The sequence below is a fragment of the Lagenorhynchus albirostris genome, chromosome 4 (genome assembly GCF_949774975.1).
Source record: "Lagenorhynchus albirostris chromosome 4, mLagAlb1.1, whole genome shotgun sequence".
Lineage (NCBI taxonomy): Eukaryota > Metazoa > Chordata > Mammalia > Artiodactyla > Delphinidae > Lagenorhynchus > Lagenorhynchus albirostris.
In genome coordinates, this window is record NC_083098.1 from 144,839,559 (window position 1) to 144,858,051 (window position 18,493).

Below are 18,493 nucleotides of genomic sequence, written 5' to 3' on the forward strand. Positions count from 1 at the left end.
GCTTTTTCATGATCATATTCTCTGTTTCTCGCTCTCTTTCCCTTTCATAACTAGTTCACACCACCTATATCCCATAAGCTAATGGGAAAGATGTCGCTGAGAGTGGAAGAGAACAGAGGCCCCAAACTGAGGATCGACCAAGTGCAGTTTCCAAGAACAACGCTCCACAGAATGTGAAACTCCACCACTTTTCCTGTAACTCAAGTCTGGAGCCAAGAAGTCCTCTGCGAATGACTAATCGCCGCTGTGCGCTCAACCCACTCCTTCCTCTCGCCAGATGAAGGAAGATAACTGACTCCAGGTCATCTGCGCAGCGTTCCTCCCCGTCCTCGAAGGCAGTTATCCCCTTGCACTCCCCTCCCCGGGCTGAGGCCCGCCCGCCATCACCCTGTGCTCTCACGCTGGACCACATCCACTCCTATCATCTGGAGGGGAGAGGTGGTGCCTACAATGTAATCTGACACACTGTCCTCCCCGGGTGAGGTCTGAACAGGAGTCCACGCCAGGGTTAAAGCCTCCGCGTGGTGCTTTTGGAAGGGGGCTGTTTGATTCCCTGAGTGTTTTTACTCATGAAATGAGGGTGTTTCAGCTTCCCCTTAGTATGCTGAAACAGTTGGATTATTCACATTTCTAGAAAAGCATTACAAGTGGCTGGATCGAACAAATGTTTACGAACTAGCACAGGCCCCTTCCTAGTGTTGCAAAGGTGTGTAAGGCAGGCGCTGACTCTCAGCTGATGGGACTTAGCAGACTTTCAGACCCTGCTGGTGGTCGTGCATTCGACACAACCACTCGATACGTATGCCCTTAAATCCACAATTCCACTTCTAGAAACATATGCCAGGAAGGTCAACTGGTCATACAAGCAAAAACGTATAAGGATGTTCAATAAAAGGTTTTCCCTCCCAAGTTAAAAACAATCTAAACATTCCCTGAGAGAAGAATGCTTAGGTATCCTGACACAGCCAGGTGCAGACATGTAAAAGGACAGTGCACATCTGCAGTCATTTACTTGAAAAATCTCTACCAGCTACTGCCAAGTGAAAGAAAACAGGTACACTATTAGCCTTTCTATCAGAGCTGCGCTTACACTCACATCTATACAAGGGCAGGTCACTCACCAAAATGTTAACACAAGGTTACTGATTTTTCATGCACATCCATATAGCTTGCATTTTCTACATAATATTGTTTTTAAAATCAGGAAAAAAAATGACTTTCATTTGAAGTAATACCCCTCAAAAAATAATACTTATAGAGAAGCACTCTCTTTCTCCAAAAAGGATCTCACACTCCACTCCCAAATACCATTTGCCCTTGAAATTCTGCCACAGGGGTTCCAGACAACGGGCAGAGGTCTGATGGTCTGTTAAAGGGCAAATGAGGGAGAGACAGAAAAAATGTTTTCCCTTTCCTAACTAGTTCACACCACCTATATCCTATAAGCTAATGGGAAAGATGTCACTGAGAATGGAAGAGAACAGAGGCCATGGGTGGATCAGAACCGCTATTTAGCACCATTGCTTTCAGAGGAAAAACTTCTGTCAGATCCTGCCCAGTAGGTCAGAATTCGCTGAAATCACAATTCACAGGAATTTTAAACAGTACAAAATGAGGAAGGCAAGTTTCCAAAGGGGGTCATGGAAACCAGAGCACAGGCAGGACACTAGCGTGTAGGGTGAAGAAGACCAATGTTCCAATACTTGGCACGTGGTAGGCCTAGCTCCAGCCTCGGCCTTGTTTATGCAGCCTTCCTCTGTATCTGGGTACCAATCTCCTCCCTGTACGTGAGGGCGTGGGATCATATAACCTCTGATGTCCATCCCGGCTCTAAGATTCCAACTGTTGTATCCTTATAAGGTTGCAGGTCATCAGTCAACAAAGCCAACTTTACACATTTCTAAACTGTAGTGAGAGTTGACTTTGGGTCCTCGCTACCTGATTGATGACTCTGTCATCTCTGGCCAGAGCACGTACTCAAATGTACCTTCTGACAGCAAGGCTACACACCCACGTGACGCCACTCTACTTTGGATCTGACAGCTTCCCTTCAATGCTAGAAGAGACCCAGTCCGCGCACAAAGCTCGGCACCGTCTGGCACTGGTCACCAGAGTCTTCCTGGACTGGCTCTCAGAAGACACATGCTCACAGAATACGGGACTCAAGTCTAACCCTCACAGCCTTCTCAGATACTGACAAAGAAGGATGAGAAACTGTTTTCCTCAAGGAATGACTGATCTGTGCTGCGTCCTAGACAGGAAAGTAGAAACGGCATGGTACCGGTTACTAGATAACCTTTAAATTCACTGAAATATTTCTCCCATGAATGAATGCTTACGTGAATGTGACTTTTTTTTTCAGGAAATCTTATCTGCCTTAGGCATTGTAAATTTCTCTTTTAAGGTGTCAGCGTCTTATTAGAGAAGACCAGTACTTACAACTGGATAGGAATATAGTCGACAGGCTTGCTTGGCTCACAATACTGGCCATAATTTAATCTCTACCTTTTTGGAAAGAAAAGCCCATTAGTATTGGGTTGGCCAAAAAAGTTCGTTCACGTAACCCAAACGAACTTTTTGGCCAACACAATATTTGTCTTTGCTACTTTAAGGAAAAGCCTCATAGAAAACTTTTTCCATTAATAATAATAAATATTAAGATATAATTATATGGCATAAATACAATGATTGTTATTGCTATTATTCCAACAAAATAATGACTGTTTACGGTCTGCCTTCCGTGTGTCACGCATTGTTCTGGAACACTTTATATATTTTTTCTCTTGTTGAGAAAACAACGCTGAGAGATTGGTATTCTGATTCTGATTTTACAAATGAGGAAACTGAGGGGGATGCAAGACCCTGCCCAGCACCCCCGTGCTGCAGAGCTGCTTACTGGAGAAGCCAGGAGTCGGCCGGGTCGGCACAGACGAGCACTTACTGCTGCGGCGGCCGAGCCAGACAGGATGCAGGGAAGGAACCGTGCAACCCACCAAGGCCACTGGATCCAACTCGATGCTCCCGGCTCCTGCAGCATGGCGGGATCCGTGCGTTCCTGAGGAAGGCACGTCCACACCGGCTCTACCTCCATGCCCACTCTGCCCTTCCTCCCTCTCCTCTCTGCTGCTGCCCCCCACCTTCCCCTCCTCCGGCCCCCATTAATCACTCAGTCCTTTGCACCAGACACACCAATGAACTTGAGACCTAATTTTAGCAGAGAAAAACACCAGCCTAGAATTTGGAATCGCTTTCTGACTTTAATTCTGTACCTACAGTGATACATCCAGATTCTATCTTTCTGGTTACAGTGATTAAAATCTGTTAAGAGTAGCAGCTAAAAACGACATGATCTGACAGAAGACAGGGAGGGTTCACGCTCTAGCTCTGCCACGTATCGGCAAAGCCCTTTTTGGCTGAGAGAATACGGTAGCAGCACTCCACAGCATCACCTAAGCTTCCCGAGGGCGGGAGGGAGGGATTGTCAACAGATAACAAAAGCTGATGGCCTCAAGTGCAAAACATGGTTTCAATCCTAACGTCAAGAATTTTGAGCAGATACTCTTCTTGGCAAAATAAAAGTTTTTATCCAAATGACACCCCCTTCCATTCTGATCACTATTTAATTTGCATTCCAACAGCACTTGAGTAAACACTGGGAAATTATTCACACATATTTTCTCAAGTTTTATTTATACACGACTAAGAATAAGAGCCCATGGGGCACATGTTCTTCCCTTCCTTCTCTACCCGGAGGCGGGCTCCCACAGGGAAGGCAGGACAGTGCAACAGCAGTGGCAATGGGACACGGAATAAATCCAAGATGAAGACGCCACGGGAATGAGACGTGACACTAAACTCTGCAATCGAAAGACAAGGAGAAAAGGAACAGGATGGTTCACAGCCACTAAAAGGATCACATCTGACTTCTCCGGGATGGTTTTGTTGTTTTAAATCTCGGGCTTTAGTCGAAACTCTGCAACTGACAAAATACCTGATTTTGTCAGTCAATCTCAAAGAATCTCATAATTCCATCTGTCAAATAGAGATAATGAAGTTGCTGTGAAAGCACTTTAGGAAGGATAAAATGCCATCAGCAGGCAGGCGGTAAGGGCTGGGACCAAAACATCATTGTTTCCTAGAGACAGGAAGTAGGATGCTGGCTACCAGGGGCTAGGGGGGTGCGAGGCATTGCTTATTGCGGACAGAGTTTCAGTTTGGAAAGATGAAACGTTGTGGAGATGGGTCGTGGCAATGGTTGCACAACAACGTACGTACTTTACACCACTAAACTGGATACTTACAAGTGGTTAAAATGGTAAAGTCTGTGTTATGTGTATTTTACCACAATAAAAAAATGACCTGGGACTTCCCTGGTGCAGTGGGTAAGACTCTGCACTCCCAGCGCAAGGGGTCTGGGTTCGATCCTTAGTTGGGGAACTAGATCCCACATGCATGCCGCAACTAAGGAGTCTGTGTGCTGCAACTAAGAGTCCACATGCTGCAACTAAGAAGTCCACATGCTGCAACTAAACATCCCGCATGCTGCAACTAAACATCCCGCATGCCGCAACTAAGACCTGGCGCAGCCTAAATAAATAAATAAATATTCTTAAAAAAACGACCCTGCTGCTATCTGCTGATATAATAAGGCATCACATTTACATAAGGTCTAGCCTTAAAATAGCAAAACACTAAATTGCGTCTTCTACCCCATCTAAACACATCTAAACTGTCTGCCGTTTAAAAGATCAAATAAAGATATTTCTAGAAAATGCCTTGATGGGATATCATACAGAGCATATACAGCCCCCAAAGGGGTCTCCCTGCTCTCTTCTCTCAGCCAGGAAGGTCTGAAGTCTCCCTGTCCCGTAGACCCACTGTTCCCCTAAGCGGAGGAGGGGAGGGCAGGAAGCACAATTCCCGACTGTCTGGATCAGAGCCGGCTGGTGGGCTGGGCGGTGGGGCCTGGCGGCCAATGTCAACACAGATGGGACCCATTTCCGGATGAACCGGCCGCCTTCGCAAATGCTCCCTCAGCACGGGCTGCATGCTAACTCAGTACCGTCCCTTTGATAGCTGCACAGCTCTCGGTGTGAAACAAAACCCAAAATCTGTCGAGAAGCACAGCCCTTCCCGGAAATGTTTTCATTATGCATATGCATATTTTGGCCCGCTCCAATCTCCCCTGGAAAGCAAGGGAGGCGGATGGGTCTGTAAACACGCTGCACACTGTACCTCGCTCTCAAAGGTCAAGGGAAGTTCTGAATTCCACGGAGCGCACACCCACACTCGCGCCGCCCGGCCCAAGCTCCACCGGCCACACTGAAGGGGTCGCCGGTTCGCCCAGGACCCTGGGCTGCAGCCGCATTGACTCCAAGAGCAAAACAGAAACACGCACTATTCCCTTCCTGTACAGAAGCGTCATCAACGTTACAAGACGGACTTTTTGATGTGGCTCCTGACCTTGGGCGGCCGTCGGCATCTTCTGCTTTGTCATATGAGGAACACAAAGGAGGAGAGAAACAGGCATCATCTTCAAAAGGTTAAAGTTCAGTTTAATTAAGAGAGTGTCAAAATGAGGCGCCGCTGATCAGTGGGTATAGAGTTTCGGTTGCGCAAAATGGAGACATCTTAGAGCCCCACCGGGCCCCTTTGTTTTCTTTCACTGCTACCACCTGAGTGTAATTCACCAGCCAACCGGGGCACAGAGACCTGTCCAGTCTCTGCCACACCTGTGTGGGGGGCCCACCTGGGTGTCAGCCAGCAAGAGGGGAGCGCTGATGCCTGAGAGCGCCGCAGAGAGCCGGGTGAGGGCCCTCAGCCAGGGGTGCGCCAGGCCCGAAATGGGGGGTGAAGGGTGCCGAGCGTACTCGGGAAAGCGGCCAGTGTGACCCCACCCTCCTGCCCAGCCTCTCGAGGGTCCAGAAAAAAAAAAGGATGTCAAGAGATAGTTAACAATAACTGCATAGAGCACTGTTCGGCACTAAAAGGGATAAAAAGATAGAAGCGGACTCATTTCTCGGAGATTGTAACACACATAGCTGTGATAAAAGGCAGTATTCCTTCAATACATGCCATGAAAGAGTAAAAAATGCAATCGTGGTTCAAATGAGTAAGAAATAATACCCGGTTGGAGCATCCTAAGTCTTACACTAAAAACAAATCCTTCGGTCATTCATAGTTGCCTTGAGGACCATCCCAAACTGCTCTGCAGGCCCACGGGCCCCTCGAGGTTTAACCCCTGCGGCGTGTTCCGGCCTCATCCGCGGACGACTCATCCAAATCCTATTATTCAGCCGCGCAGAGGGGCCTGTAATGCTCTAGTCCGTCGGGGTCTTTCTCGGGTCTGTGCCTTAATTTGTGGTACGCCCTCTGCCTGGCGTAGCCTCCTACCCAATCCCACGTCTTGTCCACTACCAGCCATGCCAGCAGCGAGTGACCAACTGGACAAAAGCCACCTCATCAAAGGCAACTTACTGAAAGACAGGCTTACTTGCTGAATGACGAATTCCCTGATAAACTACCAGGAAAATACAGCAGAGCTGTCTTAACCCCTCTCCACTTCACTGACTCACTGAGCTGACAGACGTTCTTCATTCTGTCCGTAAAACGCCCTGACGGGTATCCACAAAATGCTAACCCTTCGTGGCCAACGGGCTCCTGTCCGAGCGCCTACGAAACAGTGCCGTCGGCTGAGGCTGCACCATCACCAACAGTCAGCTTTGTTCTTTACATCCTTACGCTTATGACTATTTAGTTTACTCTATTTGGTTAGCTACTACATAAATAAATCAGCGAAAAAACAAGTGCAAGAGGAGAGCTGACGATTCTCTGAGATGCCTTAGGAAGGTTCAGTCAAGACAAGCTGCAAGAAAAGAAAAGACCCAGCTATTCAGTTAGGAGTGGTCACGTCAGCTACGAAAGGCGGCCCTGGTAAAATTCTAGGGGCTCTGAAGACCAGATCGTTTCGCAAGTGTCAGAATTTAACTCCACTTTAAGGAAACAAAAACTGGGAATTGTTAGTCCTGTATCGCAGGTATGGCTTATGCAGAAAAGACAACCCGTAGCCCCACATTCAGAGGACGCAGCTCTTGGCCCTACATCAAGGTCTTAGGAGTTTTATATCAAGAAACAGCATTGGCTTAGAGGCTGAGTTTGGAAAACTCTCTCGACACCCATGTCGGGCACCAGTAGGGAGGAATTACCCACTGGTCAAACTCCTACTCAAAAATGACTGGTTTAAATCGGAAATGTTTAAAGCACCTGATACCCTTTTAGAATTCCTCACTTGAACCAACATTTTTAATTAACCAGCTACCAGTTCCAACTCCACGGGTAGGACAGCTTCTCGTCCACCTTAAAACCACAGCAGTTTGCTACGCTGCAGCCAAAGATGGGCAGGAGACAAGGAGAGAAGAGGGAGAGAAAATAGTGGATGAAGAATAAACTGCATCCGAGGAAAAATCCATAGAAAGGGATTGACTATGCAACCGTCAAAAATGGTACAAACTGTTGACCATCCACTGGGCACTGTTTGAAACTGGCACTGAAACTGAGACTCACTCGCCCTGGCCTGGCGCATCAAAGACAAGCATTTTAGTCCAGGCCGGCTGGGTGCCACTAAAGAACAGTCCATGACATTCCTATAACCACCACTACTGTTCCGGCTGCTTCGAGAGGTTTGCATTTCACCTTCAGTCTTGAAACACCTTTCCCAACCTGCATTGTGCTGATGAAGTACGAGACACAGCGTATTGAGACAGATCATGAAGTCAGTTCAGAAAGAAAAATACAAGTAAACCAGAGCACAAAGACCAGGAGCTTCACGAACCACCGATTTCTCACATCTCGTTCTTTATCTTGTAGACAAACAATACATCAGTAAACAGGATTAATACTATGATTCTGTACTAAATCTAAAAACATCAAATGAGCAATGAAAAAGAGCTATAATTGAGTCACAGTTTCTACAAGAAACAGGAAGAATTTCTTAAAAAAGGAAAACAATTATTAAAAATAAGTTTATAAAGGAAAAATACATAATGTTAAAAAAATAAAAACAGCATATAAAAATCATATATTCAATATGCTTTCCACAGTGGAAAGAGTAAATGTATAAAACAAAAGAAAAATAAAGCAAGCTACATATGTAATTTAAATTTTTCTAGTAGCCATAGAAACGGATGAAATTGGTCTTATTAATACATCTTCTTTAACTCAATATATCTAAAATATAATTCACGTTACCAGCATATCAGAATGTCCATTTTTAACACGCTCCCCGGAAGTCTGAGAAGCACAGCCCCACAAAGCAAGAGCCGGCTCTCACACGGGGCTTAACAGACACAAGGCATCTATTCCAAGCACTGGAGGCCCATCAACTCTTTTCATCGCCACAAGAATCGCACTAAGTGGGCACTATTATCACACTCGTTTCAGAATGAGGCGTCTCAGGCACAGAGACGTGAAAGCCACAGTCTGAACTCACACAGGAAGTGTCGGAGCTGGTGCCTGGACGCAGGAGCCGTGCTCCCATCCACACCCTGGACCCCGCGGCCTCCCCAGAGCCCAGCTCGGGAACAGGCTTAGGTTCCTAAGAAAACCTTCTCCCGTCGGTGAGTCACGCTGGCATCGGCGTTGCTGCCATACCTCCCCGAATAGTATTGCTGAGAAAAGGCTGGATTTGAAATCAAAAGAATACGTTGCAAAAAACTGTACTTTTGCCTTTCCTACTGCCCTTGAGCAGTCACATCTTCACTGGACCCACACTTCCTTTTCTGGAAAATGGAAATACACACTATTCACATGTTTAGGGGTATTTTAGGGGTTCCCTGAGGTCAGGTTGTAAGGATTAAATGAACTTATAAGGGAAAAAAAGAGCAAACATGATCTGTGACAGGTGGTAGGGACCCAGTAAGCACTGATTTCCTTCTATCTCCTTTACAATGATAATTACTGAGTCCTCGCTGGACATCAGCCATGTGCTGGGGCCCAGGCAGAACAGAAACAAATGAGATGGGGCCCTGCTTTCCTGCAGTTCCTTTCCTGGTAGAGAGAAAATCAGATGATTCATAGAGAAAGCAAATGTTAAGAAGAGAGTTGCTAAGTAACTGATTTTGCTCTGATTTTGAATAAAAGCCTAATTTCCCTGAGTAAGCAAATTAGAAAATAGCAAAAGGCAGGAAAAGCCGAATGGTCCATGAAGAATGGCATAGGTGAGTACCCCAGATTGCAAAAATAGTAAAAGAACTCCAAAACCAATTGTGAATGCAGAAAATCAAATAAAACACACATTCCTGGACCAGGTACATATTTTTCTTCTTGGGGGGAAGAAAAGAATATTTAATCCCAGAAGAAGCATGAGCGTTAAAGTTTCAGGCTAAGGTATTCAAATTCAGAGTTAACCCAGAAGGAGGGGCAAGTCCCTAGGCTCTACTGTCATTGTTTTGCCTGCTAAATCATCTGAGTTTTTTAAAATCCAAGTTAACACCAGATTTCCATGGACCTGTAGCTCCAGCGATTTTCAGAGAGCCATCAGCCTCCTAAGAGAAGGTACATTTGCAGCCTCCCACTTAGCCATTACTAGCATCCAAAACACACACTCAAAGGAGTGCCTTGGGCAACACGTGGCCTCCTTTCTTCCAGAATTGGGCTTTTATCACCTGCCCCTGGAACCAAAAGTAACACAGACATCTGGTGATTCTTGTGATGGTGGGACTTGAACTCACCAGCCACGGCTGCGGGATCTCTGGCAGAGGCATCTGGGGAGGGGCCGGCAGGCTGTTGGGGGTCTCTGGCTTCGCAGCATGATCTTTCACTTCAAAACCTGTACCAACCAAAACCACAGAACTGGATGAGGAGAAGAAGGAAGAGAAAGGTGGCAACTGCTGGCGGCTATCCCCTCCTTGGCCCCACACTGAATACATCGCAGATACGTCTTTATTTTCTCTAATCCTTCACAACAATCCTGCGAGGTAAGTGTTCTTCTTCTCCATTCTACAGGTGAAGGATCTATGCTGGAACAAAAGGCTGAAGTACTTAATTGGAACACGGACAGGTAGGAATGATGGAGCAGGCACCAAAGTCGACATCCTTTCCAAGGCCAGGCAGCCTCTCAAAGGCGAGCGGCCTCTCCTGAACGTCCACTCAGGTCAGTATAGATGCTACCCACGTGCTAAGGGGGCAGACGCTTTCCTGGGAGTCAGTAAATCTGCATCAAGTACCCTCCTGAGGTCCGATGCTGTAACAGACACGCTTATTGTTGACAAGGCTGATAATAAGCTCATACCCTCAGGGCATCATGTTCACAACAGACTCTCAGAAACCGTGGGGAGCACTGTACCAGTGAAGGCAGGAAAGAAGAGGAAACTACTTTAATCTGGGCACAGTGTTATTTACATGCCAAGGACTCACCTTTCTAGATCTAGAAAAATAACTGCTCAACAATGACCACCTATGATGGGTCAAGCACGACGCTGCAGGCTGGGAAAAGACAAAGACCCTGACCTGCGGAAGCGACAGCAAGACTGGAATTTTGGCAGAGGCCTGGAAACAATAAGAAAAAGAGAAGAAAGAAAGAAAAAGAACAAATGGAAACTCTACCATCAAACCATCAGTGGCTGAGCTTTAAGCAAATTAAAGAGCTGAAGAGACAAATCAGTGAATTGGACAATAACATCCAGAACAAAGCCTGGAGAGAAAAGGGGTCGAAACTCATTGGGCAGGGCAAGAGCGGAAGGGAAATCACGAGAAAGCAAACGGCAACGCCAGAGGCAGGAGGCCCTAACTGCAGTGTTCCCAAACTCCTGGCTGGGAAACAGGTGTACGCAGAGGAGATGAGGTCGCAAGAAATGCTCCTTCTACCAGTAAACTCAACAGGAGGAAACAGCAGCCAATAGCTGCTGAGCGTCTGCCATGCGTCAGGCACTGCTTGGAAATGTTTTATATGATCTCGTCGATCCGTACAGCATCCCTCCGCGGTGGGTGCTACTGTCCGCCCTTCTTACAGGTGAGGAGGCTGAAGGGATTAAGTAACCTGCTCGAGGTCACAGACTGGGTAACAGGCAGAGACAGAAAGCAAAGCCCCTTTGACTGTACAGTAGACAGGCGTGACCACACGTCATAGGGGCCTGGGGTTCAGCCACGGGCAACGGAAGATACTGAAAGGGTCCAGGCAGGGAAGTGGCAACATCATCTCAAAGCGAACTTTCATCTCCGTCTTTATCTTCATCTCTATCTCTGTCACTGTCTCTATCTATCCTACTGCCCCTCAGACATGGTCCTCATCCTGCACTCCTACCTCAGGGATTGGTCCCACCATCCACCCGGGGCCTCACATAGCTCTCATTCAATCTGCAGCCAGATCTTTGAACCCACTGCCCAGACTGACAAGGTGAGCTTTCTGGAACGCAAATCTAACTGTGTCAAATCATGGCTTCGTAGGCTAAAAATCAACGAATTGTACATTCAAATGGGTGAAGTGCACGGTATGTGAATTACATCTCAGTGAAGCTGCTTACAATAAACCTCTACGTCTCATCCAGGTGTCTGCTACCCAGCCGTCAGGATTCTAACACCATACCCTCCAAGAACTGCCCCCAGCCATCCCCCTCCCCACTCTCTCTCTCACTAAACTGGTTTGGACACTCCTCTTGGGTGTTCTCTTAACACTGATGCCCTCTCCCTGCTATTCTGTCTTACCCACTGTGCACAAAAGAGTTAACACAGCAGGCCTGAGGCTGCTGTCTTTACCAGGGCTGGCATCTGGGAATGTGGCTTTCAGAAGTGTTCCCACCATTCCCTAATCGATAAGGTTGGTCTACTCTGCCTAGACTGTTTGGGCAAACAACATGACCTCACGCCAAACACCTGCTGTGATGGCGAATTCTGTGTGCCAACCTGACCAGGCTCAGGGATGCTCAGAGAGCTGGTAGAATGTTATTTCTGGGTGTATCTGTGAGAATGTTTCTGGAAGAGATTAGCATTTGCGTTGTGGAACTCAAAAGGGATGGTCCTCCCCAGTGTGGGTGGACATCATCCAACCTGTTGAGGACCTGAACAGAACACACAGGCCGAGGAAGGGCGGGTGCACTCTCTCTGCTTGAGCCAAGTGGCCCATCTTCTCCTGCCCTCGGACGCTGGCGTTCTTAGTTCTCTGGCCAGCACTTGAACCATCAGTCTCCCTGACGCTCAGGCCTTTGGACTCGAACTGAACTACAGAACTGGCTTTCCTCAGTCTCGAGTTTGCAGAGGGCAGACTGCGGGACTTCTGAGCCTCTGTAATCACAGAAGCCAATCCCCACAACAAATCTCCTCTTTATCTCTATCTCTATCCCTCTATCCTCTCGGTTCTCTTTCTCTGGGGAACCCTGACTAATACACCTGCTTTCCTGGGTGTCTGGGATTTTGGTACGTGCCAGGCGGAGGGTGCCTATGTGACCCGCCCCCAGTAAAGTCCTTGGGCACTGAGTCTCCAGTGAGCTTCCTTGAACAGAAACCTTGCACACAGGCTGCTGCATTTCTGTTGCTGAGGGAAGACTGTGATCTGTGTGACCCTCGTGGGAGAAGGAACATGAGTAGCCTGCACATGGGCCCCTCCAGGCTTGGCCTGAGTCTCTTCCCCTTATAATCTTTTCTTGAATCCTTACTATCCGTGTGATGAATCCCAGGCACGAGAAAGTACAACTCCATGCTGAGTCCTGCTAGCAAATCCCCCAGTGTTGGGGCGCTCTTAGGGACCCGCCCAACACACCTACTTTAAGCCTAACCCCTTAAGGTCTTTATCTTTCTAAACGCAGAGACTAACACAGTACCTGGCACGTAGTAAGGCCTTCGATGACAACTTGATGAATGAATACATTCATTCATTCATGAATGTGTTCTGAAAAGATGAGAATTAAAGATGGCTTCGAGGCAAAAAGAGACTGGAAGAAGAAAGACTTGAGGTTTGAATGAGACGTACCTTTGGATGACTGTATCCTCAGCAGGATGTCTGTGATAACTGCCTTTTTCTCCCTGACAGTTGAGGTTAGATATTCATGGTCCAGGAGTTCAAGAAAGAGACGAAGTTCAACGATTAACTCTTCCATTGCTGAAAACAAAGGAGAAAGGGAAGGTTCTATGAGACCCACCAATCTGCAGATGTCAAAACAGGAATGCTAAATTTTACTCAAAGTATTTCGTTTTTAGCTTGATGGCTGAATATTGTTTTCCAACAGGAAACACAAGTTAGCTGAAACCGGGGCGTCTAAAAGATTCACGCATCATCTTCTAGACAAATGTGCTCCTCCATCACTTCTGCTCTGAGGCAGAGGTGTTCGGCTGGGAGAAGCCCCAGAGCCACACTGCCAACAGATGGAGTCACGACCCAAGAGCCTGACAGCATCATCTGCTGTCAACTGCATGGTATTAAATTTCAGTGTCAGGAAGGAGACGGGAGTTTAAAATGCCAGAGTCTTCAGATAGCTACTACAGGACGTGGGAACCCAACACCCAACTCTGTGCTTTTGCAGGGCTGGCTCCCTCCCCAGGAAGATTGTGAGCGCTTTACAGTTACCACATGATGCTGGGTGCCGGGGAGGACCTCGATGTAAGTTCAGATCCTGACTTCCATCATGTCTTTTCTTTCTGGGATTACAGCAGACTTCCCCTCTGACACCCGTAAGACTGCACCATGGGGCTGGTGTCAGCAATTTTTACCCCAAGATGTGAACCTCTGAGTGATGCCAACGCCCTTTCAGGGTGTCCGCGAGGTCAAACTATTTTCATAATATATGACATTATTCACTTTTTCCTGCGCTAATGGTGCAAATGAAGGGGTGGTTAAACTTCTGGCATCTTAGCGCAAGTCAAAGCAGTGACACCAAACTATACTATACTGTACCCTTCACTTACACTAGCAGTAAAAATAAGTAAATAAATAAAAGTTTTAAAATGCTACTTTCACTTAAGAGTGTCTTTGATGAAGCAGTAAAAATCATTGCTTTCATTAGATCTCAACCCTGGAGGATACACCTCTGTCAGGTGCTGTGTGGTGAGGTGGGAAGTACGCATGAAACACTTCTCTTGCGGACTCAAGTACCACGGTCGTCTAGAGAAGAAGCACGTGTACAACCTTCTGAGCTGTGAGTTACACTAAGCCACTGTTTTCATGCAGCACCAAAGAAGAAATGATAGACAAAACGCGATTATTCAGAGTTGAGTATGTGAGCGACATTTTCTCAAAAATGAACAAAGTAAGCTTATCACGTCCAGGTAAACAATGACAGCATTTGTTGCCAATGACACAATTTGAGCTTCCGCAGGAAAAGAGAATTTTGAACACGTGTATCCACCACTAGGAACATGACAGCTTCTCAACAGAGACTTTTCCAATGAGATCAGGAATGACACTGAGGTACCTGATCTCCTGGTGCATAAAGCAGTGTGTTGACAGTTGGAAGCTCTACACAACTCAGGAAACCATGATGTCATAGAAGCCCACCTGGGTAAAGGTCCATCTAATGTGTAAAATAAGCTGAAATATCTTCATGTAACAGAAAATGAAGTGTTCTTTGATACAGCGCCAGATTCCACGTTGCAACTAACCTTAAGAAACTACCACGTGTTGAGTTTCGGTGTAGTATCAAAGAATATTCACCATTTTCTGAAAAGGCACTAAAATACTCTTCTCTTTTCCAAGTACATAGCTTTGTGAGGCCAGATCGTCTTTATGTACTTCCACCAAAACAGCGGTCCATCACAATCAGAATGCAGAAACAGATGTGAGAAGCCAGCTTCTTCTGTTAAGCCGGATACTGAAGATACTGGTAGAAATATAAACAATGCCACTCTTTCACAAATTATCTCGTAATGCAGTTACTTCTCATAAATATATTAATAAATATCTTAAAAATCTGTCAGGTTTAAATTCTAATATGATAACCATCTACAGATATAACCATATAAATAAAAGCTCTTGGGGTCCTCAATATATATTTTGAGGCCAAAAAGTCCTAAGCAAAAAAGTTCAAGAACCACTGGTCTATGGAATTCTTCCCAAATTTACAATTCCACACGTCTACAACACACTCCAGAATACAAGATCCTAACTGAGGCCACCCTTTTATAGCTACCAGAGCTCTCATAATTTTAGACAAGTGGGGAGAGAAATTGCAAATGAGTTCGGAGTAGTTGAGATGTGTTCGAGGCTGTGCACTTTTCCTAATTGGGCAATCTCCTAATTTCCCCTCTATGAAATGAAGGGGCTGGATTAAGTTAGCCTTTAAGGTCTTTTTCATTAGAACAATTTCCCGATGATTCTAAGTGGAAAACAATCTCATCTATACGTTAAAAATGATGGGCTGCTAGTGTTATTCGTAATAACAAAATGTGGAAACAACCCAAATGTCCACTGATGGATGAATGGATAAATAAAATGTGGTCCATCCATACAGTGATATATTATTGGGTCTTAAAAAGGAAGAAAATCCTGACACGTGCCACACCATGGATGAACCTTGAGGGCATTCTGCTGAGTGAAATAAGCCCGACACAGAAGGACAAATCCTGTGTACTTCCACTTCTGTGAGGTCGCTAGAGTCACCAAACTCATAGAGGAAGTAGAACGGCAGGTGCCAGGTGCTGGGGCAGGGCGGGGAACGGGGAGTGAGCGTTTGCCAGGGACAGAGTTGCAGCTGGGGACGATAAAAGTTCTGGTGACGGATGGTGGTGATGTGAATGTACTTAACGACCCTGAATTGTATATTCAAACAGGTTTAAAATGGTAAATTTTATGCTATGTATATTTTACCACAATAAAAACAAAATCAACCTTGTCCAAAAATGAAGGGCTGCTGAAAGCTATAAGCAAAAACGTTAAAAATGCTTATGGGTCTATGTTAAACTTCCAGAACCCATTCTCCATCCCCATTCGTATACTCATCAAAAATGCTTCTCTTGCATGTAGCCAAATCATATTTATCCTGCAGGATTTCACCTGGCTTTCACCTAGCAGCATCAAAATATCTGCAGAGGACCAAAGACTGCATGCATCTGTCCTATCTCGTCTTCAACCTGAGCTCCCATCGGGGATTTTACGCAGACCCCTCTGGGCTGGGAGTTTATCCTAACCACAGTCAGCTTCCCGCCGGCCCACGCTCCTCAGAGGGCAGCGCCCTCAGCTACAAGCTGGACCCTCGGCAGCTACAGCTACACCACCGGGCCCTGCAGGCCACCTCCTGCTCCCAGGTCATAACTGGACCACCTTAACCCAAACTGGTCCATCAGAGTCTCCTTCCTGTATATACTGCCTGGGACAGGAACTCTTAGTCAGTTGCGATCTCTTGAACTGAAGACGAGTAAACTCAGGAGCTACGGAGCTGCCACGTTTCGGCATGTATGAGCCAGCAGGGGAAAGTCATTAATAGAGGAAGAAAGAACGAAGTTAACACCCTCAGGAGCACACACAGATACTCAGAGGCAAGAGAGAGGAAGCGCCGCACAGACAGGGCACTGGATGGATTCCTGAGACCTTCCTGGACTTTTCTCAGTTACCTGTGAACCTGGACCGCACTGAATTCCCTGAGGTATCTGCATCCTTCTAATGATTTTTCACTTCATTGTTTATTAAGCTACTGTGTGGTTTTCTTTTCACCTGAAACTGCACCCAAAAGATTGTCAAACAAAGCTCTTTGCACCTCAGAAAGCAAAACATCCCCAAATCAGAGAGATGCAGTTGTTAAAAAAGTTCCTCCTTTCCAGGACCTGCATGGACTAAACAAACCACATTTTACCCTCAACAGGCCCTTCAAACACCTAAACTTACATCCCCTCTCTCCTAGCCTTCTCTAATTCAACATCCTCCACAAGCTCCTCCCCAAAAAAATCCTCCCAAGTTACTGAACTCTTTTGTCTCTTACCAGCTGTACTGATAACCGGGTACTGAGTGACCTTAAGGTGCTATTTTTTTTTTCTTAGTATAGCTAGTCAGCTGGTTAAGAGTAGGCTTTACGCTTTGCTTGTCTCCGAGTACCTTACAGCAGCCTAGCAGGACAAGCCACTAGAAAGCATGCAAGGATTTTTGATGAGCAAATTAATAAAGTAAGAGAATTAATATTTTCTGAGAATCTGCTGTGTCAAAGGCATTGTCCTAGGCATCTACACATGACACTTTATTTAATTCTCACAATAATGCTGCAAAGACGTGATCGGCCCCCTACATGGGGGAATTAGAAGCCACGGCCCGTTTGTTTGCTTGTCTTTAAGCAAATGTTTACACGGCAATCACAGGCATGGGACACTTCTAGTCCCTTTACACGTATGACTTCGTGTGTGTTCCCAACAACCCCAGGAGGTAGAAGCTGGTCTTATCCCCATTTTACAGGCGAAGAAACTGAGGCTCGGAGAGGTTGCCTAAGGTTGCTAAGCAAATAAGTGGCTGAGCCTCTCCAGGTAATAATATGCTTGCTTACAGCCACACGGCTGGAACGTAACAGAACGAACCTGAACGCAGTTCTGACTCCAAAGGCCCTGCTTTGACTATTTCATGAGAATCACTCCATGGATTACGTTGAGATAACGCTGGCCTGGTGAGTGGCTACGGCCATTTTTTAAAACTTTTTATGGAAATGTAGATTATATGTAGTTCCCTGTGCTATACAGTATGTCCTTGTTGGTTATCTATTTTATATATAGTAGTGTATACATTTTAATCCCCAAACTACTAATTTACCCCTCCCCCCTCCCTTTCCCCTTTGGTAACCATAAGTTTGTTTTCTCTGTCTGTGAGTCTATTTCTATTTTGGAAGAGTGGGTAACTCCCCCAAATTATGTCATCCTTAAAATGAGATGATTATTAGGTATCTCAGGATTGTAATGAGGCTAAAATGAGCTGATATCCATACAGAGGCAAGCATTTCACAAATGGTAGCTATTACCATTATTATAGCATATGCTCATCTTATTAGAACTTTACTTTAAGCCTTGGGATCCACAAACACAGCAAGCGGACATGACCCATGACTTCTGTCTTCTAAAACTAGCAAGTCCTTAAATATCTACCTCCGCCTTAAGAAAAGTCATGAAAGACTATTCTGTACAACTCTATGCAAATACACTTGAAACTAGGTGAAACAGACAATTTCGTAGAAAAGAATATAATTTACCAAACTCTATTTACCAAATTACAGAAAGCTTACACAGAGAAAGCAAAGAAAGTTATCAAAGAATTGTCCTCACAAAAAAAGTACCAGACCCAGATGGTTTTACAGGGGAATTGTACCAAACCTTAAACATCAAGACTACTATCAATACATAAATTGTTCCAGAAGATGGAAATAGATAAACAATTTTCTAATTCTTTCTTTTTTAGGAGTAGGTATAAAAATGATGCCTAGGGGCTTCCCTGGTGGCGCAGTTGTTAAGAATCCACCTGCCAATGCAGGGGACATGAGTTTGAGCCCTGGTCCGGGAAGATCCCACATGCCGCGGAGCAACTACACCCGTGCGCCACAAC

General features: G+C 45.9%; 1 protein-coding gene across 1 annotated transcript in view; it reads right to left on the reverse strand.

The window, feature by feature from the left end:
• Positions 1–18,493, reverse strand: part of AFAP1 (actin filament associated protein 1) — a 149,162-nt gene that overhangs the window by 79,961 nt on the left and 50,708 nt on the right. Inside the window, exons 2-3 of the mRNA XM_060148769.1 lie at positions 12,962–13,090; positions 9,729–9,826 (exon numbers count right to left, since the gene is read on the reverse strand). Coding sequence (XP_060004752.1) covers positions 9,729–9,826; positions 12,962–13,088 — 225 coding nt within the window. The 5' untranslated portion in view covers positions 13,089–13,090. The remainder of the gene's footprint in view (positions 1–9,728; positions 9,827–12,961; positions 13,091–18,493) is intronic.